This window comes from Penicillium malachiteum, assembly GCF_028827825.1.
Source record: "Penicillium malachiteum strain IBT 17515 chromosome Unknown utg000001l:1.0-8184562.0:1.0-8186909.0, whole genome shotgun sequence".
In the NCBI taxonomy this organism is placed as follows: domain Eukaryota; kingdom Fungi; phylum Ascomycota; class Eurotiomycetes; order Eurotiales; family Aspergillaceae; genus Penicillium; species Penicillium malachiteum.
The window spans coordinates 6,776,455-6,799,952 of NW_026643094.1; the positions used below are offsets into that span (position 1 = coordinate 6,776,455).

The window sequence follows — 23,498 nt, forward strand, 5'->3', positions numbered from 1 at the left end:
CAAGGAAGCAAGCAAATATAAGAGAGCAGCGCCAGCGGAGGCCAACTACAGTCCGGATAAGTATACTAAATACGTATTCGTTGCGCGCGAATGAGTGGGTACGTAACGGCTTTGCCTGGCGGGCTGAGACCATACTAATGGTATAATTAGATTGGAATTCCGAGGATGTAACGCTGTACATGGACATCAAATCAGAAGGCCTGCGTGACATACTTCGTAAGGTGCTGCACGATATCAATTGAGACGAAGTATTACCCCCAAGAAGATCGCTGAGCTAGATTTAGATCAAGCAAATGTCCTTTTCCATTCCCTTTCTGAGCTTGAAAGATTTGCGGATCACATACAAAATGGTCCGGGCCATGGATTGGTATATGCGCAGTATCTCCATCTACTTATTGACGACCTTAAGCACACATATATTCCTATCTTGTAGCGTCTTAGGTCAATATTGCAGCACAGTCATATTACGTATGACCTTCTTTAGGCGCTTTTCAAGCCTGGTTGCCATATTTATACCACATATATCAGCACAAAAGAGCCACGGTGCATAGTCTTCGATGCAGGAGAAGAGCTAACACAACATGACAAGACATGGTTCAATCTCGAATACCGATTCCTTGATTATGACGGAGTCAAGTTCGGCAAGGCCAGAATCTTTCTGCGTGTGCCAAAGTTCCGACGGTCAAAGCTGATCGCTACACTTGAGGCTTACCCTCTCCGCCACTATTTAAGTCATGAGTAGGTCTAAAAACACCTAGTTGAGAGAGGCCAGAGGTTTCGGATTTTGCTGGCTCGCACATTCAGTACTATAATTAGTAATTCATGTTCTGTTTTATGGCTGTTAACCATTTGGCCGTATCATAATGTATCAATTGACTTTTCCCTTCTTCAAAAGGAAGAACATTTAAATCAAAATCATAAACACTCTGGGCCCTACTCTAATAGGTTCATCAAGCGGAAAAAGCAATAAAATAGAAGAGGGACAGAAAGCCAAAAGTATGACTTTGTTTCCTGAATCCTCATTGCAGGATTGAATTGACTGATTTTTCTTTCTAATATCAACATGCAAATGACTTTGATATTTCCAAACGATGAACTCAGATGCAAGTCTCAGGCTTTCAACTGTACTGATGAGAATGCGGTGAAATTGATCAAAGAGAAACAAGCTTCTAGGACAATAGACTACCAATCGACCAAAAGCTCTTTCATTTCGACACATCGTTGGTGCTCAAATCATCGAAGCTATCTCTGTTAGCTCTGGAATTTCAGGAAGAGATGAAAAGTACTTACTTTTTATTATCAAGGACATACCCAATTTCGAAACATTTGTGGAATGATCGGGTCCCTCGTCGATTCAGACCAAGTGGAAGGTCTTTGATCATTGAGCCCATCGCTATGTCATAAGCTCCGATGAAATCAGATGCCTCAGTAGACTTGAGCTTTACATGCAAGTTGTCGTTCTTCTCCCAACAGTGCTCTCTAAGATTTGTCATGCTGCTGAAGTGCAAAAATCCTGATCCGAAGCATTCGGGACAAACAAATCTCATCCCTGACGCGACGGCAATTTTCAAAAATATCTCCACCTGTTTGGCAGGTGAGTTCAAACCTTGAGACGCATTTGCAACCACAAGCTCAATTGCAAAATACGATTCGTCGTTGTCCAAAAGTGTGTCGCAAGTGCCCGGCTCGGAGTTTGTCAGATGCGTTTGCAAGTCAGAGAAACGTGTGAAAGAATGCCAACAGCTTGGACAGACGAAACCCTTTCTTGCTTCTTTCATGAATTTCCTCATAACAGTCAATTTTTTGTTGTCAGCCATGATTGAGCACTGTAGGCAAGCAGGGCCAGAGATGGAACCGGCGGAGAGGACTTTCTTGGGGCTATCAGTCCTAATAAAGCATCACTATGCACCTCAGCCTGTAGAACATGCCAATCGGATATTCCATTATTAAACCTTCGTCATGCATGTCCGAAAATAGAAGGCACTGCCTGTATATAGATTTAGCGACATCGCTTGCTACATGTTGGCCGAAGGTTTCCGGTGGACGACTTGAAAAGAGAATGCAAGACACAATTAACTGAGCAAATGCTTGGACCGCTGGAATGAAGCAGCCAGAGCATATCCACTTGGTGCAACTAGGGAAAAGTCTCTGGGATGCGTTCGGGTAGAGACATGGGCTAGATGTCCGTTCATATCTTTGTTAGAAAGAGATATCTTTTAGATACATTGATTCAGTATGCGGACTTTCTTCTCAATACACCACTATTACTGAGATACACCGAGGGATAAGAGACAGACAAAAAAGCCCTCAAATTTCATCTCGGCAGATACTGATACATGGATCATCGTGATGCGATCCGGATCGAAAGACATGAAGATGACCTGGCGGCTCATATTTGCAAAGCCAAAGCTGGTCGCAGGCATTTCTGCCTTGAGTCTGACAGCTCACACGGGGATCATCAGAGATATTTTCCTAGCTTTGCTAGCGTGGTCAGTGAACAGGTCCCGCTTTGCATTTAGAAATCTACGAGTTTCATGTCATTTTTTTTATTTAGGTTAAGCACGAAATTGTGATTCGTATCAAACTAAGCAATTGTGCGAAAATGTGCTGCAGCCTAAGAAGGGAAATACACGCCTTCGTACAACTGCCAAATTCGGATTGGTCTGGACCAGGGTGCCATGCCTCATTTTTCCGGGCGGATATAATATATTCCGTGTCTTATCCCACCCAACTCTCAACTGCCCCTCATCCGTCACGAGTCATTAGTCAACACAAGAGAACTTTCGCTCCATGCCGATGGCTACTATTGATTCAGCTCTGCGTTCAAATCTCACTGGTGATCTTACCAAAGATGGGTTTCTATACAAGCAAGATGCAGAAGCCGGCCACCGAGTTGAGGAAATGGAGGTAAAATCGATACCTTTCGCATCAGAGGCAGGATTACAGTTCTACAAAGTCAATATCCTCGACGACCCAGTATGTTTTTTTCCTGATATTTTTATATTACCCTCCTGACCATCTGAGAGTCCTTGAGGTTGATTACTTTCTAAGGGCAAACGCCAGATACTCGATTCCTGCTTCCAGTGGTTTGGTCTGGGTCTTTATAGAGCCTTTGGTGCTATGGCCGGGGATTATGCCTTCCGACAGAGCGACCCATCCTCTAAAACCGAATCTCTGTTAATTCAATTTTGGAAGAAGGGATCGAAGGTCACGTTCTGGAAAGGCTCACATCTTCAAAAAGTGGCTACCATAAAAGGCGAAAACAACCTGTGGAGAGCTCCTCGAGTGACTCTCACAAAGCTTGGTCTTGAGCCTGTTGAGATTTATTTCGAAAATGGGGGATTGTACGTTGTGAGATGAGAAGATTCTTAGACATAATCTGACTTGATGGAACAGTTCTATTCGCGATACCCGCCTATTCGTTGAAGTCTCGGCAGGAAGTGCTATAACATTTGGTGTTGCTGCAGAAGATGTGCTGAAAAAGTGGTGGACCCCAATGAAACTTCCGAGATCACTCCAAAGAGTAGTCAGCGACATGGATGGGCCCAAATTTGGCATGAATGTCACATACTTCGATGGCAGCTATCCTCACGGTCGACCACTAGGTGCCAGTCCACCACCCCTCGGAGACTGACAAAGTACTCTCATCTCGCCCATGGACTCCGCGGGATTAGCACTCTGCAGCGTTGAAGAAAATGCATATGACTCCTGTACCAAATCATAGCATGGTGTAATGGTGATATCTCCAAAAATCGGCGCATATGGCTGGGGCAAGAGCGGATCATAAGATTGGTCCATCTGCGCAATCGAATAAATGTTCGACGACAATGGTATGTTGTTTAAGTCATTCGATGCGTACGGAAGCGCGTTCATATTTTCTGGAACCACGAAAGGCGTTCGCATAATATCTCCCGCGTTAGGTCGGCCTAAGGACACGTGTTAGCCTGGATGAATGATAATATGGAATGTGAATTACCAAAAGCGTGATCTCCTATCACCATGGCATAGTCACTATCGTGCACCACGTTTATTTTCGACCTTTTGCAAGGGCCACTCGCTGGGTCATCAGAAACACGTCTAATGAGCTGTTTGCTTTGGTATGTTGCTCTTTTAAGCATGCACTCCAGTTTTTCAACAGATATATTTTTGAGTTGGGCGCATCGCTCCTTTCTGTAGAAGTCTTTAGCTTCATCATTGCTGCTTTGCCCAACAAGACATTTATGCCGTATGTATTTTCGTGTTTGTTGAAATAATTGACGACAATAAATGCAAATCTCGTAGCATTGGACATCTGCAATTAGATTCAGCATCAATAATCAATAAGGCGGTCTGATTTCATACGTAATTCGAAATGGCGCTCGAGTTCAGCTCTTTTTGGAAAGCCTTTCTTGTGTATGCATTTTGGGTGGGGACACCTTGTAAAATCGTAGGAATTCTGGCCGTTCTGCTCGCTGTTGTGAATTTCACTTTTGCCTTCTTCACTATCGTGCCAAGTGCCAATGGAATCGACTTTCTCATCACATTCATCGCCGGTATCCAAATCGCTGGCAATCCAACTCGTTTCGTTATCTTCTGATCCTATATCGCCATTTTTTGAGGACTGGTTTTTGCGGGGCAAATGTGCTTGCACTTCAAGTAGCCTCGCGGTCAATGTCTGAAATTCCAACTGTATTCAGGAGTTAGCAGCCAGGTTCTAAAAGCAGAACATCATCAGTGAGTGACCTGGTATTCTGCAATATGCTTGCGAAGCTCCTTGTGCGTTTCGAAACTTTTGAAACATGTCTGACATTCAAGGCCCTTTGCCCTGTGTTTTTTTTCAATTCGTTTGCTAGGGTCAACCGTGATAAAACGAGAGCTGTCCTGCATCTCGTTACGCGTGTGGAAGAGGAAAAAAAGATGTGGGCGTTGCCAGGTCACAGCATTGGCTGGCCACTTGTTAGGGGGCGGGGGAGAGGAAAGCTGTTACCGATTACCAATGAAACCCGGTTCGGGTATCGACAGTGGGCACTTATGGGCTATAAATGCTCCCTTTCCCCTTTTGATGAGTAAGTTTCCAACATCAACTCCTCCTTTCCTGCAGCAAGAAAACCTCTACTTCGCCTCCACGCTCCTGGTAAAATCGAAGAACACCATTAAAAAAAGAGGAATCATGCCCCCATGTTCTGAATGTAATGATACTGGGTGGGTCGGCACATCAATATGCCCCAAGTGCAACGGATATGGGGGGACAAAAAGATCATTTCTGCGTAAGTGTGATTCTGAATAAATTATATGCAAGTCTGACTCGGTGATAACAGAAAAGGAAGATGATATTCGAACCGCTATCCACCGAACGGGACAGTGCCGCCGAGTGACTTGGTCGTGGGTAGCGTGAGCTCCAAGTAATGTTTGGTAGCGCCTTGTTCGTATTGAACCACTCGTCGATTAATTGGTCTGGACCAATGGCGCTATGCACGCTTGCGCCGCGTTGTAAACCCCTCCCTAGACTTTCGAATATTTCTTCTTGCTTTTCCACCGCCCCAAAACGACTGCAAATACGGGGATTATGACAGGACTAGGGAAATGTCGCAGTGGGGACTGCTATCATAATAGGAAATTGATCAAATTTCGTTGAGCTACCGGATATGGAAAAAGCACAGAGACCGGCCATCGCCTCTATTAAGACTAGTGTCATGCAACCCCCGTCACGATCACCCCTGTTGTTGCATGCCAAGCTCGCTTGTCATTGGTCTGGTCAGCTTAGATACCGCTGGGGCTTACAGTAGATACCGCTGGGGAAAGACTGCTTTCCAATGATGATTCTTTCCTAATCAGTCATAGAGCTAATGTCGCGACCGAGGGGTCTATTCATGCTTGATGTATGGTTCTGTTCGATCTCCCGTTCTTTCGTACTTTGGACAATCGGCCCTGATCATGGTTCCCATCCCTGGACTCGGAGATGTATGAAATCCCAGAGTTTGATTCTGGAATAAAGTCTCTCCACCCAAAGTACCGGGCACTCCTCGTCATTGTCATCTACATATAAGCCCATGCATTCAGCCCTGTTTCCTTGAATTTCAAAATGTCTCACTGATCGTCATCGTATTGTCTCCTCGTCTGAATCTTGATCCCTCCCGCCTTCTCTATCTCTACTTCGCACCTGCTGACTTTTGGGTTGATTTACGTCTTCCTGTATCAATAAACACTCTGCATTGCCATACTCTGCTTACCCTTCTTGAAACTTCTTCCTGAACTGTGTGTGTTTCGAATGTAAAATCACCACCTCTTTCCCGTTTTGTTCAGCAGATGAATTCTTGTTGATTCCACTCAGGAACATCGACCTTCACTCCCATTCCACCATTACACATATCACGATACTTTTCTCTACGCATACAATCAATTGATCATGATGTTTGAAGTCACATGCTTGACAAATGATGAGATCCCACGCCACGGCTCCCTCCCGTGAGTTCCCCATGATTTATTGGTCTTTATCTTATTTGACGTTTTAATCAATTTCAACAGCCCTCTGAAATCAGTCATTTCCGGTACCAACGAGGGGATCGTTTGTAGTGCTCCACGGCCCCAGGTTACTGTCCAGTCTGAGTCGTCATGGTCTCAGACTGGCATTGATGAGATGGTGGTATCTCCCTCCTCGGCCGCCAACCTTGCCGAAAGCTCCTGGCAAGAGTTCTCCGCTACTCAGAAAGCTGCCGTGGTGGAGTGGTCCAACAATTTTTCTGGAGATAAGATTATGTCTTTGGTTGCGCCGATAAACCTTAATCGCAAGCAACCTCTTCAGCAAATCTGCGGACATAAGCGCAAGGGCAGCGCTGAGTATTCTGGACCTCATGATAAGCGTGAGAATCACCGTATTGCCGAGCGCAACCGTCGCAAGAATCTCAGCCAGTTGCACCGTGAGTTGGACAGTCGGATCCATGACTTTTTCCTGGAGCGTGCTGGCTGGAAACCGTCCAAGATTCTGCCCCAATCCAAGCAGCACATTGTTCAGGGTGCTATCTACCTCATTGACTTCATGATGGTTATCATTGTCCATTTGATCCGCCAGGACCAGGTGACTCCCCAGCCCATCCAATTACAACAGCAAGTCTCTTCCCTCAATCAACAAAATAAAGAGGCTCAGCAACAGCTCCACGATGCTCGGGCAGAGGGTGATCTCTTGACAAATCGTAATCGAGCCCTGAAATCCCGACTCAGATACTACGAACAAAGGCTCCGTTCTTATGAGACTACAAATTCTGGCCTCCTAGTCGGGATACCCGAGCGTAAGTCCCAAAAAGAGGTTCTTCCAGGATTCCAAGCCTTCCTTAGCAATATCAGGCCTGGCACCTATACAGCGGAGGAGCCAAGAGCATGAAGAGCCGGGATATCATATAGAAAGATGCTGTAAATAGTGCTACCACCGTGGGGATTCGAATAAAATACGCGCAAATAATAGAAGCCACATGTGAGATACTTTCTACAGTCGCTCGCAGAATTTGCTTCCTCCTTAAAGACAGCTTTTCTTTTGTGAAGGACTCACTGCCAAGGCCTTAGCGCAGATCTTTCGTTGATCGGCCGACAGTAACTAGCCGTTAAGGATTCTCTTCACGAAGTCGTACGAAGTGGCAGGGGGCCAGCATGTCCCGTGGGATAAGCTCCATATCAATTTCGATCGCAATGGGAGTCCTGATTTCCGTCCCGTGTTTGCAATTAGAAGTTAAGATTCAAAAGTGAGAGGCTCCTTGTGACCTATTTCAATACTTTTGCTGATGTTCAATCTCAAACTTAATGTTGAGCAGTTTCCAGAAGAAAGCATGCTACTGAAAATCCGTGCTACCTTGATTAAGGGAGCTCTTGAATCGGGTCAAGGTCATGGACAATACATCATTCCATCACTCCGAGCGAATCGAGAAGATATGTTCTGATCCTGGGGTGGAATTAGTCTATTTGCCCCCCATATTCCCCGGATCTGAATCCAATCGAAGAATTCTTTGGCGAGCTTAAAGCCTTCATTCGGTGGCAATGGCAATGATACGAAGGAAACCCAGATCAAGGATTTGATAACTTCCTCGAGTGGTGGGTTGACGTCGTTGGTGCAAGAACCAAGAGCGCAGAAGGTCATTTTCGACATGATTGATCCAAAATGGTGTTAGGTGTCTTTCGTGGTCAGTTGGCCCAGCCACCAACTAATCTGCGCCTTGGTTTAACAGGAACTAGGTGATCGGGTCTCTGAGCTCCGCGGTGGTCGAGAAGAAGGGCCATCACTGCTTCCTTTTTCTCCAAATTACAGCTGCAGCCTTGACTACCTCGTTTGTGATAGTGACTTGGTCTCCACGACGATCGAGAAGAAGTCTCATCACTGCTTCATCACCTTCGGTGTTTCAAGCTGCAGCCCTGACTATCTTTTCCGTGATAATGACTTCGTCTCCGCGGCGGTCAAGTAGACCATTCAACTTACATGTGTATTTTGAACGTCCAGTAGAGGCAATAGTACCGCGAAAAACAGGTCCATTCCCTTTGGAATAGCCATGGGCTTTTGCGACAGCTATTTTTCGACGCCAACACCGCATCATCGCACGGACGGGTGATATTCATATGAGCTTCGAGGGTTGTCCGGTGGGGTGATTGACCGCTATTCGGGTTTCATGTCACCGCCCCGAGCGAGGGTGTTGGGATTGATTGAAGCTTCTCCTAAACCTCTGCTGAATGCCAAAATTCTATTGCTATGCCTGGAAATGATCGATCCAGTTAGAATAAATGAAACGGTGGGCTGCCATTCACTTTGGAATCGCTAATACTTTCTTTTTGACGAGTGCGCTTGCTCACGAATTACGCTGGTGACTTATTTAAGCGGATTAACTGATACGCCGACGCTCTTCAGAAATTAACGTACTTCCCGGTTGACCTGGCCACCCGGTTGATCTGGCCACCCCAAAACGCATAGAAAATGCGATAAATTACAACTTCATATCTTAACAAATATACCTACTCAAGATAAAGTATTGAATATATACAATCTAAGTACTGTTCCCAATACAGTATACTAGCATAGTCTAGGAATATTACTTTGAATCAGTAGAGATATCGGAGTTCAAATCTACAAAGTCAAAGTTACGCTGTATTTTATGGTAAGGCATCGAAATAATAGTCTGAAAGGTCTACAATCCAGACATGGTCTTCATATACCCTGAGAATTGTAAATGCTTGAGCTTTACCAAGAAATGATTCTCCGGTGGTTGAAATATAGAGGGATGAATATTCAGTATTTGTATGTGTTTTGGGGTGGCCAGATCAACCGGGTGGCCAGGTCAACCGGGAAGTACGTTATGGCAGATCCCTTCGAAATACGAAGAGAGCTCTTCGCACGATTCCATCTTTACCATTCATTATTAATGTATCGTCAGCAACACCGATTTTCCTCCGATTGATTGTTTTGCCACGAGTCACACAACTCGCAAAAATTTAATCGTTTCGTGAGGATTGAATTTAGGTGATGGTCTGTGGCCCAACTCCGTTTCACGATCAAACCGAGAATTGAATAAAACCCCATGAAGTTATACGAGTGGGTGGTTTCCATTTCCGCAACCTAAACGCATTATGTGACTGCCAGAGCAGACAAACTACTTTCCGAGGTCGCGGTGGCAAACGGCGCTTAGTGTGTTTCTGAAAGCTTGTGTATTCGAGGAATTCGAGAAGACCTTGAACTGTTCCAATTTTTGAGAGATGATCAACTATTGTCTTGAGGAATTAATAGAAATATTAAAGAATCCACGGGAATTTGAGTGCAGTCAATTGCAGATTAGATTAATGTAAGTGGTCATCTAAAGCGGTTACCGAACTCCAGTGAATTAATTAGCTAGCTGCAGCTGTGAAGCCCAGGGAAGTAATTCAGTCAAATTTCTCTCTACAGTACTTTGAACAGAAATTAATCCAAAGGACCAATTTTAGGAAAACAGTCATGTTGACATCGATACCAAAGTTCTTGTACATAATGTTGGGTTTTCCTAGCTCAGCTCGGCGTCATGTTTTATTTTTTGATCAAATTGTGCGATTGGCGAAAATTACAGAACAATACCATACATGTTCTATATTTACGATACGATGTGCGCCCTGCCCATGATGTGGCTGTATATGTTGTATTGTGGCTGTGTTGAAACACAGTATGTATACCACACCAGTCTTGGTTGTTAAAAATCCTTCGCCAGTCTCACCTTCTAATAAGCTCTGACCGAACAATACACCAAAAGCTTATGGACAGCATTCACTGAAGCCGGAGTGTCTCTTGGATGGACTTACTGCATCAACATTGTTGTGTCAACAGGCCTATTTTCAAGTCTCAGTAGCTCTGCCGTCTTACGAAATGTATAGAATAGACAGAGTCGACATCAGTATATAGATATAAGCAATGAACATGACGCAGATTAGTTCAATTTGGCATTGGGACACCCCCATTTCATACATATGAGCACTATACTTGTGCCATGGAATTGATAAGTTTCAACTCACTATGGATAAGAATAAATGGATGGAAAGAAAATCGTCCAGGATATATGAGACATCATTTTCGATTTATTTGTCGCAGGTGAAAGCAGCATGAGGTGATGAGTAGCTTAGGCCAAATATTGCGAGTCGCATGAATATTCCAACTTATCTTCCTTGTCACACCGGCGAGTGTTTTGAAATTCCAACCCATTCTCAGAGCTCGAGGTCTTAATCGTATAGATGATCCTCATCTGCAGCGCATTTGTATGCTCCTTCCCGCAGGGTAGGAGTCAGCATGCTCCGTTGAACAGCATTGTTGGCTGTTTCCCTTCTTGCTATAATATCTTCGCATCTATGTTGCATAATTTTGATGGTGAGTCGAAGTGCTGCTCGAGAAGGATTGAAATCATGATTATCTGCGCCCAAATAACCGGAAACTTGCTCTAGGCATTTTATCACGTCATCAATAAACTCCACAGAAATCTTCATTTGCTCCTTTTGATATTCCTTTTTCTTTGTCTGAGCGAAAGCGCCTAGGGCGATTGGAGAAGATTCGTCGAGACGCCAATTTTCCCTAGCTCTCCTCAGAGCATCTCCAATGCTGTGTTCAATGGGAGCTTGGTTTTCAACATCTTGATCGATCGGCGTTGGCTGCCTTGAATCAACCAACTCAGTGACTACAGAAGTGGCAGGTGATAGATATATAGAAGCGGGTGGAGTAGCCGCGACTTGGTCACTGCGGTGGCGGTGTTTTTTTGAATCCAAAGAGTACTCATCAGGGTGAATCCGCGGTCGTTTGGAAGGGGGATGATCTGTTAGATTGAGTCAGCAGACCCTAGCTCTTTGGGTGTACAGTATGTAGAGTAGAATATTCAAATTACCTGCATTTTTCTGGATCCATAGTGTGTCAAGACCAAGAAGGATCGTGAAGCCATGCATAGAGTGAGAATTATGCTCGAGAAATAGGTCCTTTAAGTACACTTTCATCCCCAAATAATGCTGGGTTCGAATTTGATGATGAAAAACTGAGGGGCGGCGTGACACTGCAAACTCGGCTGGTTCCTAGGAACCATAGGTGACATGGCTCAATAAACATCTTGATCACCGCCATTCATAGCTCCTGGGAGATGAAGACTAAGCAGCCGATCCAAGGCATAGCAACTAGCTTCCTAGGAGCAACTGTGACGGGGCAATTAATTTCTTTGAGCCAGTAAGTAGTTGAGTTGAGGCGAGTGGCTTCTGGGAGCAAGAATCTACGCAGAGTCTGATAGGCCAGAAATCCTGATTTTGCACTGCTGATTCTCATGGTGAAGCGGAAAATGTGAAATGCCAGGACTATGCAGCAGGCCATCTCTTTCTAGATGGGAGATTGATTGAAAAGTAGGTCCCCTCATTTACACTAGCGCCGTGCGTTTTATTCGGGTTGCTAACTCATACTCTTGGCTCTCTTTGGTGCGATTGGTGGGTGAACCACAGGAGTGGGCGCAGGCTCAGTGAGCTCACTGATCCGCTCACTGAGCCTGCACCTGAGCTTACATAAGGCTCAGTGAGCCGGAAGCCGTGCTCAGATCTACTCAGTGAGCAAAAGCGGCGAGTCAGTGAGCACTAATCCGGAAAGAGGAACCAAAATCCGCCGGGGGAAATCCATTACCTAGGCGGTAATATGGAACGGGCGTTGCTGCCCAAGACTTTTGCCGGTACGTGGGTCGAGACCCATCCACATTACTTGACGTCAGCCAACATTGGACGAGGATTGGGAATACATACTGTACTGCTGCTGCAAGCGGCACGAGGTAAAAAAAGTACGGTCACATCTTTGGACTTAGGAATAATCACCTGGCTTGTATCGACACCATGCAAGAGCACCCTTGATTAGCTCGAGTAATTGCCACCTTTAACTATCGGCGTGTCAATTTCCAGCAGCGGTGTTGATTTTAAGGAAAATGTGACAATTGCACAGTCGATGCAACCTACTGACCGATAGGTGAACAAGATTAAGAAGGGCGCAAATCCTCTTTATGGATTCTCTCCTGCCTGATTTGATGTACATACACAGTGAAAATTCTTGCCTTCTTTAAGGATCCCAGATACGACAGCATTTGCAGAATTGCGGAACAGCAGAAAATCCGGAAATAAACCAGTTCGTCTAATACATGAGGCCATGCCAGTGAAAGTCAGCCCCTTTTTGCAGGTGATAGTCAACTAAATTTCAGTAATAAGAAAATATTAATAAGAAAACATTTGATTATCTCGTATATATAAGTCAACGGTCTCTATTTAAAATACTACAGCCTCAGTCTAAAATGAAGAAATGCTTCGACAGAAAATGTTTCCATCTCCTAACGCAGTATGGAGCCAATCAGACAATGGCGCAAGAAACACCGTTCTCAAACTCGTTCGGGACCATCAAGAATAATTCCAGGAGCTTGGTCAACTTGCAGATTTGGTTTTGTCACTCCCGCCCATTCATTTATATCACGTAGGAAACGACGGGCGGTTCCAATTTGAATTCCTCGCTGAACAAAGAAGCCAGCGTCTGGGTCTTCCAGGATTAGTTCAAGGTCGAGGTGATTTTCCAATGTTACTTGGCAGATTTTTCGGAAATCTGCTTTGTATTCCTCGTCGGTGGCACGTGATTCCAGCCACTGCAGTATTCTCTTACTGCTGCTTCCCGATGCCTAGGAATTGACAGATGCTTCTCAAGCATATGTCTGGGCAGGGACGAAGTAACCGTGGATGCACTTCCGGTTTGTGCTGGCAGGACATTAATAATGGTTGGAGGATATAGTGGCCCAGTCGATGCGATGTCAGCCTTTTTAGACTTTCTTCCTATCTGACTTTCCAGAATCAGGTCTCGACGGATATCGCTAGGGACATCACCATGACAATCGAGGGACCCACCACTATCAACATGCTCAATAAGTCTCTCTAGATGGGGAGCTCTCAATTTGTAGTGTCTCTTGTCCGTTGGGTCCTCCCAGCACCAATCAGACTTAAGCGGGCAAGAACGAATATTACACCGCATACGGTCATATACAGCACTCCACGTTGCAGTTCGCCCGGTTCTCTCTTCCTCATCAGCAATATGAGCCTCTCGCTCAGTCAACATTCTGCTTGTTGTAGACACACGCCCTCTCTTGTCGACCCTCTTTGATGCAGTCACAGAATGATCGTCATCTTCACTCCTATAATTAAATACAACGACTATAGTGAGTTTCTTGCCAATACGAAGCAGATTGCTCCATTTATGCAGCTGCTTCTCCACTGGTTTCCAGTCGATTTTAGCAGAATTGTAGAATTTTTCGATATTCCTCTGGGACCGGTCGTTCGATTTCATCGTAACGGCTGTGCCCTCAGATCGAACTCTCTGGTGACGTCTCTTTTTCAGTTGCAGCATGTCTTCAACTCCTGCTTTCAAAGTTCCCTCCCAATACTCGCTAGGAGCTACAACCAAATCTTCCTCGGTCACTCTACCTACCGCCTTATGGTTCAGTATAAGCTTCCACTCGATTGTGTAGCAGACGTATCTCGGTGGCTCTTCATAGTATTCGCCACCTTCATTCCATTCGCAAAATGGCAGGAAATCAAGTTGGTCCGACTGTGGCTGATCCGTGGCGCGATATGGGGCAGGGCTAGGAGAGTGCAGGGTTGTGGGTGTGCTACATGTACCGCAGTAGCCAGGAGTGGGGGCATACTGCCAATTTTCTTCCCATGGATCGACTATCCGAGGTTGATCTGCATCGTCACCAAAAGAGTTATTGGTCATCGTGATGATGTCCAATGGAGGGGTAGCCTAGAGCTGGACTCCGTAAGGGGTTAGCCAGGAATGTCTGATGCCCAATGATGACCCGAAGCCGCCACATGGCAATAACCGATTATAATCATGGAATTTATCTCACTGTCAAGTCTTGCCTGTCAGCTTGAACAGAAATGGACATTCAGGGCAGCGTCCGACCCCTCCGCAGTGAAGCAACTGAGGGATGGAGGGGGAAATAGAGATATTGTCAACAGTTACCTAGTTTGCATAGTTTGCATGGAGCCTTCTAGTCGTCCAGGCCCTATAGTCTCGTATCCATACAGATAGGTACAAAGCCGGGTATCATTACTGTGTATATACAAAACTGGTAATTTACGCTAAATCTATATAAGGTAAGCTCCTCATGTGATTAGGGTTTGAAACACTATCTCTGTGCTCTCTGTCATGGAAGGCAATTACGGTCGGTACTGTAACATTTCAAATGTTTCTGTCTAATTTAAAGGTTCTCAGATTGTCGAACGAATGCTGTTTCTCTGGATCCCAAGAATAATCTAGCTGCTTAGACATATTTAACGTACAGTCGATAGCGAAAACGGCTTCTACCCTGATGGCTGCTTTTCTTCTCTTGGGCCCCACTGCCAAGGGACTAGCGTGAAACTCTATTACGCGCGAACTAGTACTGGAATGACAGCCTTTGGTATTATGGCGTATTAAATACTAAGTTTACGATATTAAATTACTCGATGACTTAGTCTGGCACATCTACATGCGCAATGCACTATCTTGTCCGATTTGCCGTATTTGATTCGTATACCCTTTGGGATCGTACATGTCACTTCTCAATTCATATCATAGAACAATTGGCTGGTAAAGACCCATCGCGCGACCCTCAACTTACTGCGGGGCTGTTGAAAGACGCATCCATGCATTATTCACTTGTAATTAGCATTAAAACAACCATCAGCAAGTTAATTTCAATTAATTGCATCATGACAAACTTTTCGTTTCGACCTCAATCGAAGTTTTTGCTCTCTTCGATCATGATGTTCTATGCAGGATTGTGAGGGCCTCTATTATTAGCGGCTTACATCCTATCCTAATCGGGATTAGTGGTCGATCATCTTATGGAATACCCTGGAACCCGGAAGATCTACGAGCAAACAAGGCAAACACTATGCGCTGTCTGCGTTCCAGGCGTCCCAACCTCATCGCCCCTCGTAGGGCTCTGTTGCAACCGATCAGACCGAAGAGGACGGTTGTGTAGCCTATCGACGCTGTCACCAGATGCTGCTTATTCCACAGAGTTTTTTGGTTGTCTGTGCTCTCTTTTTAGCGGCTGCTTTTTCTAGGTAAGAATCAACGAGTATCCACCAAAGCGAAAGATCCCCCTTCCCCCGCGAAAGCCTCTCGATGCACGATGATCTTAATTATTGATTGAATAGCTGCATTAATATGCGTAGCCCATTCGACACTAATAATGACCCACTGTTATTTGATTCGTATGACTATCCCGGCCAATCATCGCTCTTTGCCCCGACCCCAGAATATGCCCCGACCCCCGGATATGGCATCTGTCAGACACCCTCGGTGATTAGTTCGATTAGCCCAGAAGACCGCCCAGATGAAGCCTTTTCCCCGCAGCGCCGGTCGCCTCAGACAAACCAGATCCAATTACTTCAGTTGACTGAGTGGGAAGAAGGAAAATTGTACGATGAGCTTCCACCCACCTGTATACACTATTCGATTGTGTGGAAGATGACTCTCAACAACAACAAATTTATTTGGAAAAGCACAGAGCAAGACCTAGTGTTGGCTCCACGGTTCCACTGGCGTCTTTTTCTAGGGCCCAAGTTAAAGGAAGTTGCAAGCAAGAAATTTGCGCAGAAAAGTGTTGAATTAGATGATACAACTGTCGTCGTATCGGTGAATCACCGTAATCAGCCAGACCTCACTCTCTCCTGTGACAAAACAGAAATAGATTGGTCCGCTGTGGAGAAACAGCTTTTCGTGTGGGGTGATCTTTTCCGTGCTGGGAAGAAACTAACACTAAATATGTCATTTAACTATACCAAGGGCAGTCACATCCTAAGGCTGAGTCCAAGAGGGACAGATAAAAGAGGGGCTTTATCCGCTACCTAGCTGATGTTACTTAAGCGGCAAGCAAATATCAATACAGAAGAACAAGCTACTAGGCAACCTACTACTTGGGACCATGTTTACAGCCTGATACGGTGCTCCAGTGGAGCATGTGAGCTAGGACCGCACTGCTGGCGTGACCCTATAAGCAAGAAGCATATCAAGCTAACAGTACAGAATCTAAGGGCCCTTGTGAGCTACACGGAGGAAGGTGGTCTGTTGAAAACCCACGACGACGTCCCTGAATCAATCCGTGAAAAGCTATATATCCAGGAGCAGCAGCGACTTGAGAGGCAAAAGGGAGGCACTTAGTCCACTAATGGCTATCCCCCTATCAACATCACCAATGTTCTTCCTGCGCAGGCGTCTCCTCTTTCTGTACCAACTACACCAACTCCGATGCCGACTTCGTGTCCAGGAAGACCGCCTCAGGGTTTCCTCGAAATCCCTGGTCTGCGGGATGTTGCTATTGCTGAATATAGTGACTGGCAGCAGTCCCAGGTAAATGATGACAGACTAAAGGAAGAGTTTCGGAAAGCTCGCGATACTGCCCTCGAAGATGGACTGGATCTTGTGCAGATCCACAAGGATCAGGACCCGGGATTTTTCATTAAGAACGGCATCAAAAGAGGTATTGCTCATTGATTTGTTGGAGACATTCAGTATTGGGTCGAGCATTGTAGGTGAAACATGGGAGATAGACTATAAAATGGAAAATATGTATTCTCGATTGTCACGGTTCGTCGATATTCCAGCCTGTATGTCGGAAATGGCCTTTCGTGCTTTTCTCCCTTGACCCAACTACATCGACACACCATTCAAGGTAGGCACTGAAACCCTGGCCCGGATTCTCTTCATACGTCAGCCAGTGTCGTTTAATGAAAGCCTTAAGCTCAGCAAAGAACTCCTCAATGGGGTTTAGATCTGGGGAGTAGGGTGGTAAGTACATCAATTTAACCCCGGCCGCGGAACAAATTTGCCGGATACCCTCCGTACGATGGAAAGAGGCATTATCCATGACAAGAACGGATTTCGGCTCTGGCCACTTGCCACAGTGATGTAGAAGTTGCCGTATACAATCCTCAAACACAACGGCATCAGTCGATCCCTGGAAAACTCGTGCAAAGACGATACCATCCTGGGCATATGCGGGAAGTATCTGGTAACGCTGCCTACGGTGAAATTGTGAAATCTGGACTTGCGTCACTCCCAGTGGAGACCATCCCGTCCGTCTGAAGCCCGTTCGTTTATCACACCCCGACTCATCCACATATACCAGGTAGTAGGATCGGAATGACCAGATAGTGTGAAGATAGAAGTCCCGAAGTTCAATACTCTGTCCCCTCGCTATCCGCCTTGCGGCTTTCTTAGACCATCCAACCGATGCGAGTGCTCTGCCAATGCTATATATGGTCACAAGGACGCGAAACTCATCCCATAAGAAGATCACCATCTCATCTTGGTATAAATCTGGCTTTTCGAGGAGGCGCTCACAGAGAGCTTCAAGCAGAGGTGGGGTAATTGTCCGTCGTCGTCCAATACCGTTGGGAGGGGCCCTGACACTGCCAAAGCATCGTAGGTTTGAGCGGGCTGTGCTGATTGATCGCGGGGTGCAATGGGCAGCTTGGGCTATTTTCGCGTTAGTATACGATTGAGGGTCTTGTATCATATCACGAATGAGCTTGAGTCGCCATGGTTCAAGTGTTGGTGCCATATCTACCCGACGGTGCTGCAGCCACCATTGCTGACGGGGTGCTCTGTTGTGCCACGTCACGGACCATATTGTCACGTGCGCCATCCTTCGCCAATAACATTCGCTCGCCTGCAGCGCTATACTGCTTCCTCAGCCTAGGCTGTTTACTGCTGGCGGCGGGGCTGCTACTGTCTGCCACGCAATGGGGCTCTTCTTTCCCTTCAACCTAGTCAAGGGCTCGTCAGCAGTTGTCGCTAATCAACTTTCCCTGATAGTATCGTCAATGCACCATTCCTCTCGCCAAACCACGCTAGACCTTCCACATGGCCCGTCCCTCACGAGATGCCTTCCAAATCGGCTGGATCTGTGCCCTTCCAATCGAGGCTGCAGCTGCTACCTAAATGCTAGATGAGAAGTTCGGAATCCTTGAGGAGCAAGATGCAGCGGACTCGAATACCTATACGTTGGGCCGAATCGGCAAACATTACATCGTGATCGCCTGCCTCCCTGGAGGCCAGTACGGAACCACAGCAGCTACCACGGTCGCAAACAACATGCTTCGCACCTTCTCCAAGTCACTTCGAATCGGACTGATGGTCGGTATTGGAGGTGGGATCCCTTCAGCTGCTCATGATATCCGCCTCGGCGATATCGTGATTAGTTGTCCCGAAGGCACTTGCGGTGGGGTGATTCAATATGATATGGGCAAGGTTATTGCAGATGGGGAATTTGAACGAACTGGCTCGCTAAACGCTCCCCCAAGGGCACTTATGACTGCACTTGGCATGATGAGAGCTGCCGGGCTGACAGATGATCCCCACTAGTTACCCGGAATATCTTCAAAACGTAATCAGAAGAAACGAGCGAACTCAGAAAAATTTTGGCCGGCCTACTGCAAATTCCGATCGACTTTTTCAGGCTATCCATGATCATCCTACTAGCTCAAGCAACTGTGACGGATGTCTAGCAGAGTGGGAAGATACTAGAGATAAACGCGAAGACGAGGATCCACAGACCCATTATGGTATTATTGCTTCTGGTAATAAGGTCATCAAGCACGGGCGGACAAGAGAGCAACTTCATTTAGAGACTGGGGCATTGTGCTTTGAGATGGAGGCAGCTGGTCTGATGCTGGACTTCCCCTGCGTTGTCATCCGCGGTGTTTGTGACTATGCCGACTCGCACAAGAACAAGGAATGGCAGGGATATGCTGCCCTGGCAGCCGCAGCATACACAAAAGAGCTGCTGGGCTATGTCCCGGTTGGTCGTGTGTCACAGGAGGGCTTGGTAGTAGATATATGCAGTAAGTAAATTGAATTCTAGCTTAGCTAGTCCTGGATTAAGGACAGCTCGCTTACAAGGCTCTACGTAGACAGGTTAAAGGCCGAAATTAAAGGCACAAATCAACGCCTAGACCATGCATACCGCCAACAAGAAGAACATCATCGCGAGAGGGTTGCGTTTGCTTTGACGGACCAGCAACACCGCTGTCACCAAACATTTAAGGTATCAACTTATGAGGAGCAAAAGAACATCAATCGTAGAAAAGCGGAAGGAACCTGCCTATGGGCTCTACAGAGCCCTGAGTACGTCCGTTGGTCAGAGAGCAGCTGCAACGATCTTCTCTGGGTGTCAGCCGATCCAGGCTGTGGGAAGTCTGTACTATCCCGATCAATAATCGACGACTACCTTAATGGCTCTTATCCAGAAGTAACAACCTGTTACTTTTTCTTCAAAGACAACGATGAACAGAATCATCTTGCTCCAGCACTTTGCTCGGTACTCCATCAGCTTTTTAGCCAGCGGCCTCAGCTGTTACGTCATGCCATACCATCTTGGGAAAAGAGTGGGGAGAAAATCCGACAAGAGGTTGACGAATTGTGGAGAATTTTTATAAGCGCCGTCTTAGCTGATGACTTTTGCAAGACAATCTGCATATTCGATGCGCTTGATGAATGCCGTGAGATTGATCAGAACCGGCTAATCGAGAAGCTCCAGTCATTTCACCGCCTACCACATCCACACACAGAGGATATTTGGTTAAAATACCTGGTCACCAGTCGCCCGTATGATGATATCCATAAGAAGTTCCGAGTGATCACGGACTCTTTCCCACATGTTCACCTTAAAGGGGAGGAAGAAAATGATCAGATCCACCATGAAATCGATCTTGTCGTGAAGATGCGAGTAAAAGAGCTCGCTGAAACAGCGCCGTTGTCACAGGAAATAGAGCAGCGACTGGAGCAACAGCTTCTGCAAATGGAGCACCGTACATATCTCTGGCTACATTTAGCCATGGACGACATTCAATCTACACTCGAGGACAGCCCTCGCCCAGCTGAGGAGCCAATCCAGGTGATACCTCGATCAGTAGATGAGGCATATGAGAAAATCCTTAGTCGAGTGCCATCCCGTCAAGTGGAAGTTGCGAGAAAGATTTTACAACTTATCGTAGCAGCACGGCGCCCTTTGACAACGGCGGAAATGGCCATGGCGCTCGGTATAGCCATCTCTCCACAATCCCAGACTGCAGCAGAGGCTGGACTCGAGTCATCCCAGGTCGACAAAAAGCTGCGTCGATTATGTGGCCTTTTTGTTTTCATCAACAACTCCAAGATCTACTTAATTCATCAGACAGCAAGGGAATTTCTTGTCCAGAAGAGTCGTTCTAACAGTGCCAACTACTTATACTGCTGGAGCCTGACTGATACCGAGGATCAAATGGCTGTTATCTGTTTGCGATACCTGTTGATGGAGGATCTGGAACGCGATGAAGAGGACTCAAGCTCTAACATTCGAAGCTTTCTAAATTACTCAGCATTATATTGGCCGGACCACAAAAGAAAGATGAGTCTGACCCAAGACCAAGAAGCCGCTAGTCAAGTTCACCGGATGTATGATACGAGCAGGAAAGGATTTTCGTTATGGTTCCCTATCTTTTGGAAGTCTATCAAGACTTATGGAAATCCACCGTCAATGACTGCTTTACATCTGGCATCGTTAAACGGACATGAGCGGGAGGTTGAGTTTTTACTGTCTCTCGGGGGAGAGGATATCAATTCGACGGATGATAGAGGAACCTACCCTATTATATTGGCCTCACTAAATGGTTATGGGAGGGTTGTGCATTTGCTACTTGAGAAAGGAGCCGAGATCAACGCCCAAGGTGGAGAATACGGGAATGCTCTCCAAGCTGCGTCTCTAAAAGGACATGACAAGATTGTGCAGTTACTACTTGCGAAAGGAGCCGAGATCAACGCCCAAGGTGGAGAATACGGGAATGCTCTCCAAGCTGCGTCTCTAGAAGGACATGACAAGATTGTGCAGTTACTACTTGCGAAAGGAGCTGAGATCAACGCCCAAGGTGGAGAATACGGGAATGCTCTCCAAGCTGCGTCTTACGAAGGACATGATAAGACCGTGCAGTTACTACTTGAGAAAGGAGCCGAGATCAACGCCCAAGGTGGATTCTGTGGGAATGCTCTCCAAGCTGCGTCTCTAGAAGGACATGACAAGATTGTGCAGTTACTACTTGCGAAAGGAGCTGAGATCAACCCCTAAGGTGGATTTTACGGCAATGCTCTCCAAGCTGCGTCTCTTGGAGGACATGATACAACTATGGAAATTCCCTATCACATCCGGTTCCTTATCGGTTCAAATCCTTTCTCTTCTGAGATGGAAGGCCCCATGACCTCTGCAATTTGTAGCCCAAGTGATTGCTGTTCTATAGTAATGATAATATAAATGTGTACAGAAAATTAGAGTAAAGATGTTCCTTTGCATAACACTTAAGACCTATTTCTGTATATTGACCAACCCCTTCTTTCGTACTATCGTATCTATGCTGGGGATTCTTACGCCGTGGTTATAGTATTGCGGGATCGGTTGTAAGGCACTTGTATTGTACTGTATTTGTAAAGTCATACCCAAGACCTCTTCATATTTTTGTAACAGTAGTGGAGTACTTACCATGCGCTAGTCGCTTGGTAGTGGGGCCCGAGAAAAGAAAAGTTGTCATCAGGGTAGAAGCTGTTTTCGCTAGCGTCTGTACCACCCTAATCTGGCACTTTCTCTCACACAAAGTACTTTATTATAATCTTTAAGCTCTAATTTATCCTAATTACTAGGATAGTTAAATACTACTCCACATATTAAATAATAAGAAGATAGAGTAATAAACTAAAAATATACTAAACTAGCTAGTAGAAAAAGGAAACTTATACTAGATGTAAATTTCGATTTCGTCCGGAGCTGCCAGAAACAGCGTCAGATGACGCCGAAGTTGGCGTTGCCGGCCCCCGGGCTTCATTCCACGGCCCCACGCTAACTCATCCACGCACCTGCCAATGCAGATTGACCCACCTAGTGCAGCACTCAGGGCGACCGGCGTCTCGCTCAGGAGCCCATCATACGTCGGCGATTCGCTACACACAACGCAGCCGTGAACTCGTCTCACCCAAAACTCACCCCCGGCTTACCTTCCGCACCCCTGTAATGTGGACATGCCGGTCGAGGCCTCCCGCCATGGTGGAAAAACCGTGGCCTTTGCGGCCTACTTCCGCTGTACGTTATAAATTGCGCTCGCTGCCCGGCCTCACTTGAACTGAACATGCTTAATCTCTCACCCCCGATAATTCAAATTCTACCTGTTTATGCCAATCTTGCCTAGATATTTCTCTCGTCAAGTTCAGATTCACAGACAGGCGGTATGACGAAGCGTCGAAGCCGGCATGACTCTGAGAGTGACTGCTCTCAACAATTTTGGACAGAGTCTGAGGCAAGTGACGCTGACTCAGAAACTGAAATTTCAACCCCGGAGTCCTCTGTATCGATCCGTAGGAAATTTCGCGTTTTCCCCGTCAAGAAACGGCAGCGCAGCCAAGGGTCGTCAACTTGCACCAGCAGCGAACCCGAGAATGACAGTGGTCAAGCTGTCCACAAGAGGCGGAAGAAGAAGATCAGATCCAAAAATTTGCCGGAGGGCGTAAGAACCGTTCAAGAACGGAACTACCGACAGGGAAATGACTCAAGCTCAAGCGATACGGACGGAGGGGATTCCTCCACCGATCCAGATATTGAGTCGGATGATATTTCATCTGATAGTGACAGTGATGGCTATGCTGATGGCACCAAGACCCAGATTGCGTTCATGAAGGGTCTTTGGGAACGGTAAGTGAATTAAAAGTATTGATATCTGTTTAAGCTCTATGCCTAATTCTCACCTAGATTCTGCCGCAAACAACATAAAACAAACCATTGATCCTTTAACTTGAGATGGAAGGACCCTCAAAATGCTCTTCGCACAGCAGGAAAGAGAGAATTTACCAAGTTTCTGTACTGGTGTTTTCGAGTAAAGCACGGTCAGAATGGACGACGGAATAAAGGTAGAAAAAGAGCTAGTACTCTTGACACATACTGGAAGATGTTTCTTCGCCATTACGAGAAAGC

General features: G+C 46.1%; 9 protein-coding genes across 9 annotated transcripts; 7 read left to right on the forward strand and 2 right to left on the reverse strand.

Annotated features, from left to right (window-relative positions):
- Positions 1-1,205: 1,205 nt before the first annotated feature.
- N7483_002521 (uncharacterized protein) lies at positions 1,206-1,493 on the reverse strand (the record flags this gene model as incomplete). The annotated part of the gene is made up of 2 exons (XM_057085958.1): positions 1,206-1,248; positions 1,312-1,493. 2 exons carry the CDS (start codon positions 1,491-1,493, stop codon positions 1,206-1,208), a joined length of 225 nt encoding a protein of 74 aa, XP_056952107.1.
- A 1,303-nt stretch (positions 1,494-2,796) lies between these two features.
- N7483_002522 (uncharacterized protein) lies at positions 2,797-3,634 on the forward strand (the record flags this gene model as incomplete). Its single annotated transcript, XM_057085959.1, has 3 exons — positions 2,797-2,976; positions 3,085-3,344; positions 3,397-3,634. 3 exons carry the CDS (start codon positions 2,797-2,799, stop codon positions 3,632-3,634), a joined length of 678 nt encoding a protein of 225 aa, XP_056952108.1.
- Positions 3,635-4,351: 717 nt separating this feature from the next.
- N7483_002523 (uncharacterized protein) lies at positions 4,352-4,576 on the forward strand (the record flags this gene model as incomplete). The annotated part of the gene is made up of 1 exon (XM_057085960.1): positions 4,352-4,576. One exon carries the CDS (start codon positions 4,352-4,354, stop codon positions 4,574-4,576), a length of 225 nt encoding a protein of 74 aa, XP_056952109.1.
- Positions 4,577-6,385: 1,809 nt separating this feature from the next.
- N7483_002524 (uncharacterized protein) lies at positions 6,386-7,357 on the forward strand (the record flags this gene model as incomplete). Its single annotated transcript, XM_057085961.1, has 2 exons — positions 6,386-6,444; positions 6,505-7,357. The coding sequence occupies 2 exons, from the start codon at positions 6,386-6,388 to the stop codon at positions 7,355-7,357; spliced, it is 912 nt and encodes a 303-aa protein (XP_056952110.1).
- Positions 7,358-12,851: 5,494 nt separating this feature from the next.
- On the reverse strand, positions 12,852-14,230 carry N7483_002525 (uncharacterized protein; the record flags this gene model as incomplete). Its single annotated transcript, XM_057085962.1, is given in 2 exon segments — positions 12,852-13,109; positions 13,127-14,230. The coding sequence occupies 2 exon segments, from the start codon at positions 14,228-14,230 to the stop codon at positions 12,852-12,854; spliced, it is 1,362 nt and encodes a 453-aa protein (XP_056952111.1).
- A 1,443-nt stretch (positions 14,231-15,673) lies between these two features.
- N7483_002526 (uncharacterized protein) lies at positions 15,674-16,669 on the forward strand (the record flags this gene model as incomplete). Its single annotated transcript, XM_057085963.1, has 2 exons — positions 15,674-16,144; positions 16,535-16,669. 2 exons carry the CDS (start codon positions 15,674-15,676, stop codon positions 16,667-16,669), a joined length of 606 nt encoding a protein of 201 aa, XP_056952112.1.
- Positions 16,670-16,756: 87 nt separating this feature from the next.
- Positions 16,757-17,002, forward strand: N7483_002527 (uncharacterized protein; the record flags this gene model as incomplete). Its single annotated transcript, XM_057085964.1, has 1 exon — positions 16,757-17,002. One exon carries the CDS (start codon positions 16,757-16,759, stop codon positions 17,000-17,002), a length of 246 nt encoding a protein of 81 aa, XP_056952113.1.
- A 1,449-nt stretch (positions 17,003-18,451) lies between these two features.
- Positions 18,452-21,611, forward strand: N7483_002528 (uncharacterized protein; the record flags this gene model as incomplete). The annotated part of the gene is made up of 3 exons (XM_057085965.1): positions 18,452-18,736; positions 18,969-19,353; positions 19,423-21,611. 3 exons carry the CDS (start codon positions 18,452-18,454, stop codon positions 21,609-21,611), a joined length of 2,859 nt encoding a protein of 952 aa, XP_056952114.1.
- A 941-nt stretch (positions 21,612-22,552) lies between these two features.
- N7483_002529 (uncharacterized protein) lies at positions 22,553-23,310 on the forward strand (the record flags this gene model as incomplete). The annotated part of the gene is made up of 3 exons (XM_057085966.1): positions 22,553-22,613; positions 22,742-23,219; positions 23,277-23,310. 3 exons carry the CDS (start codon positions 22,553-22,555, stop codon positions 23,308-23,310), a joined length of 573 nt encoding a protein of 190 aa, XP_056952115.1.
- Positions 23,311-23,498: the final 188 nt, after the last annotated feature.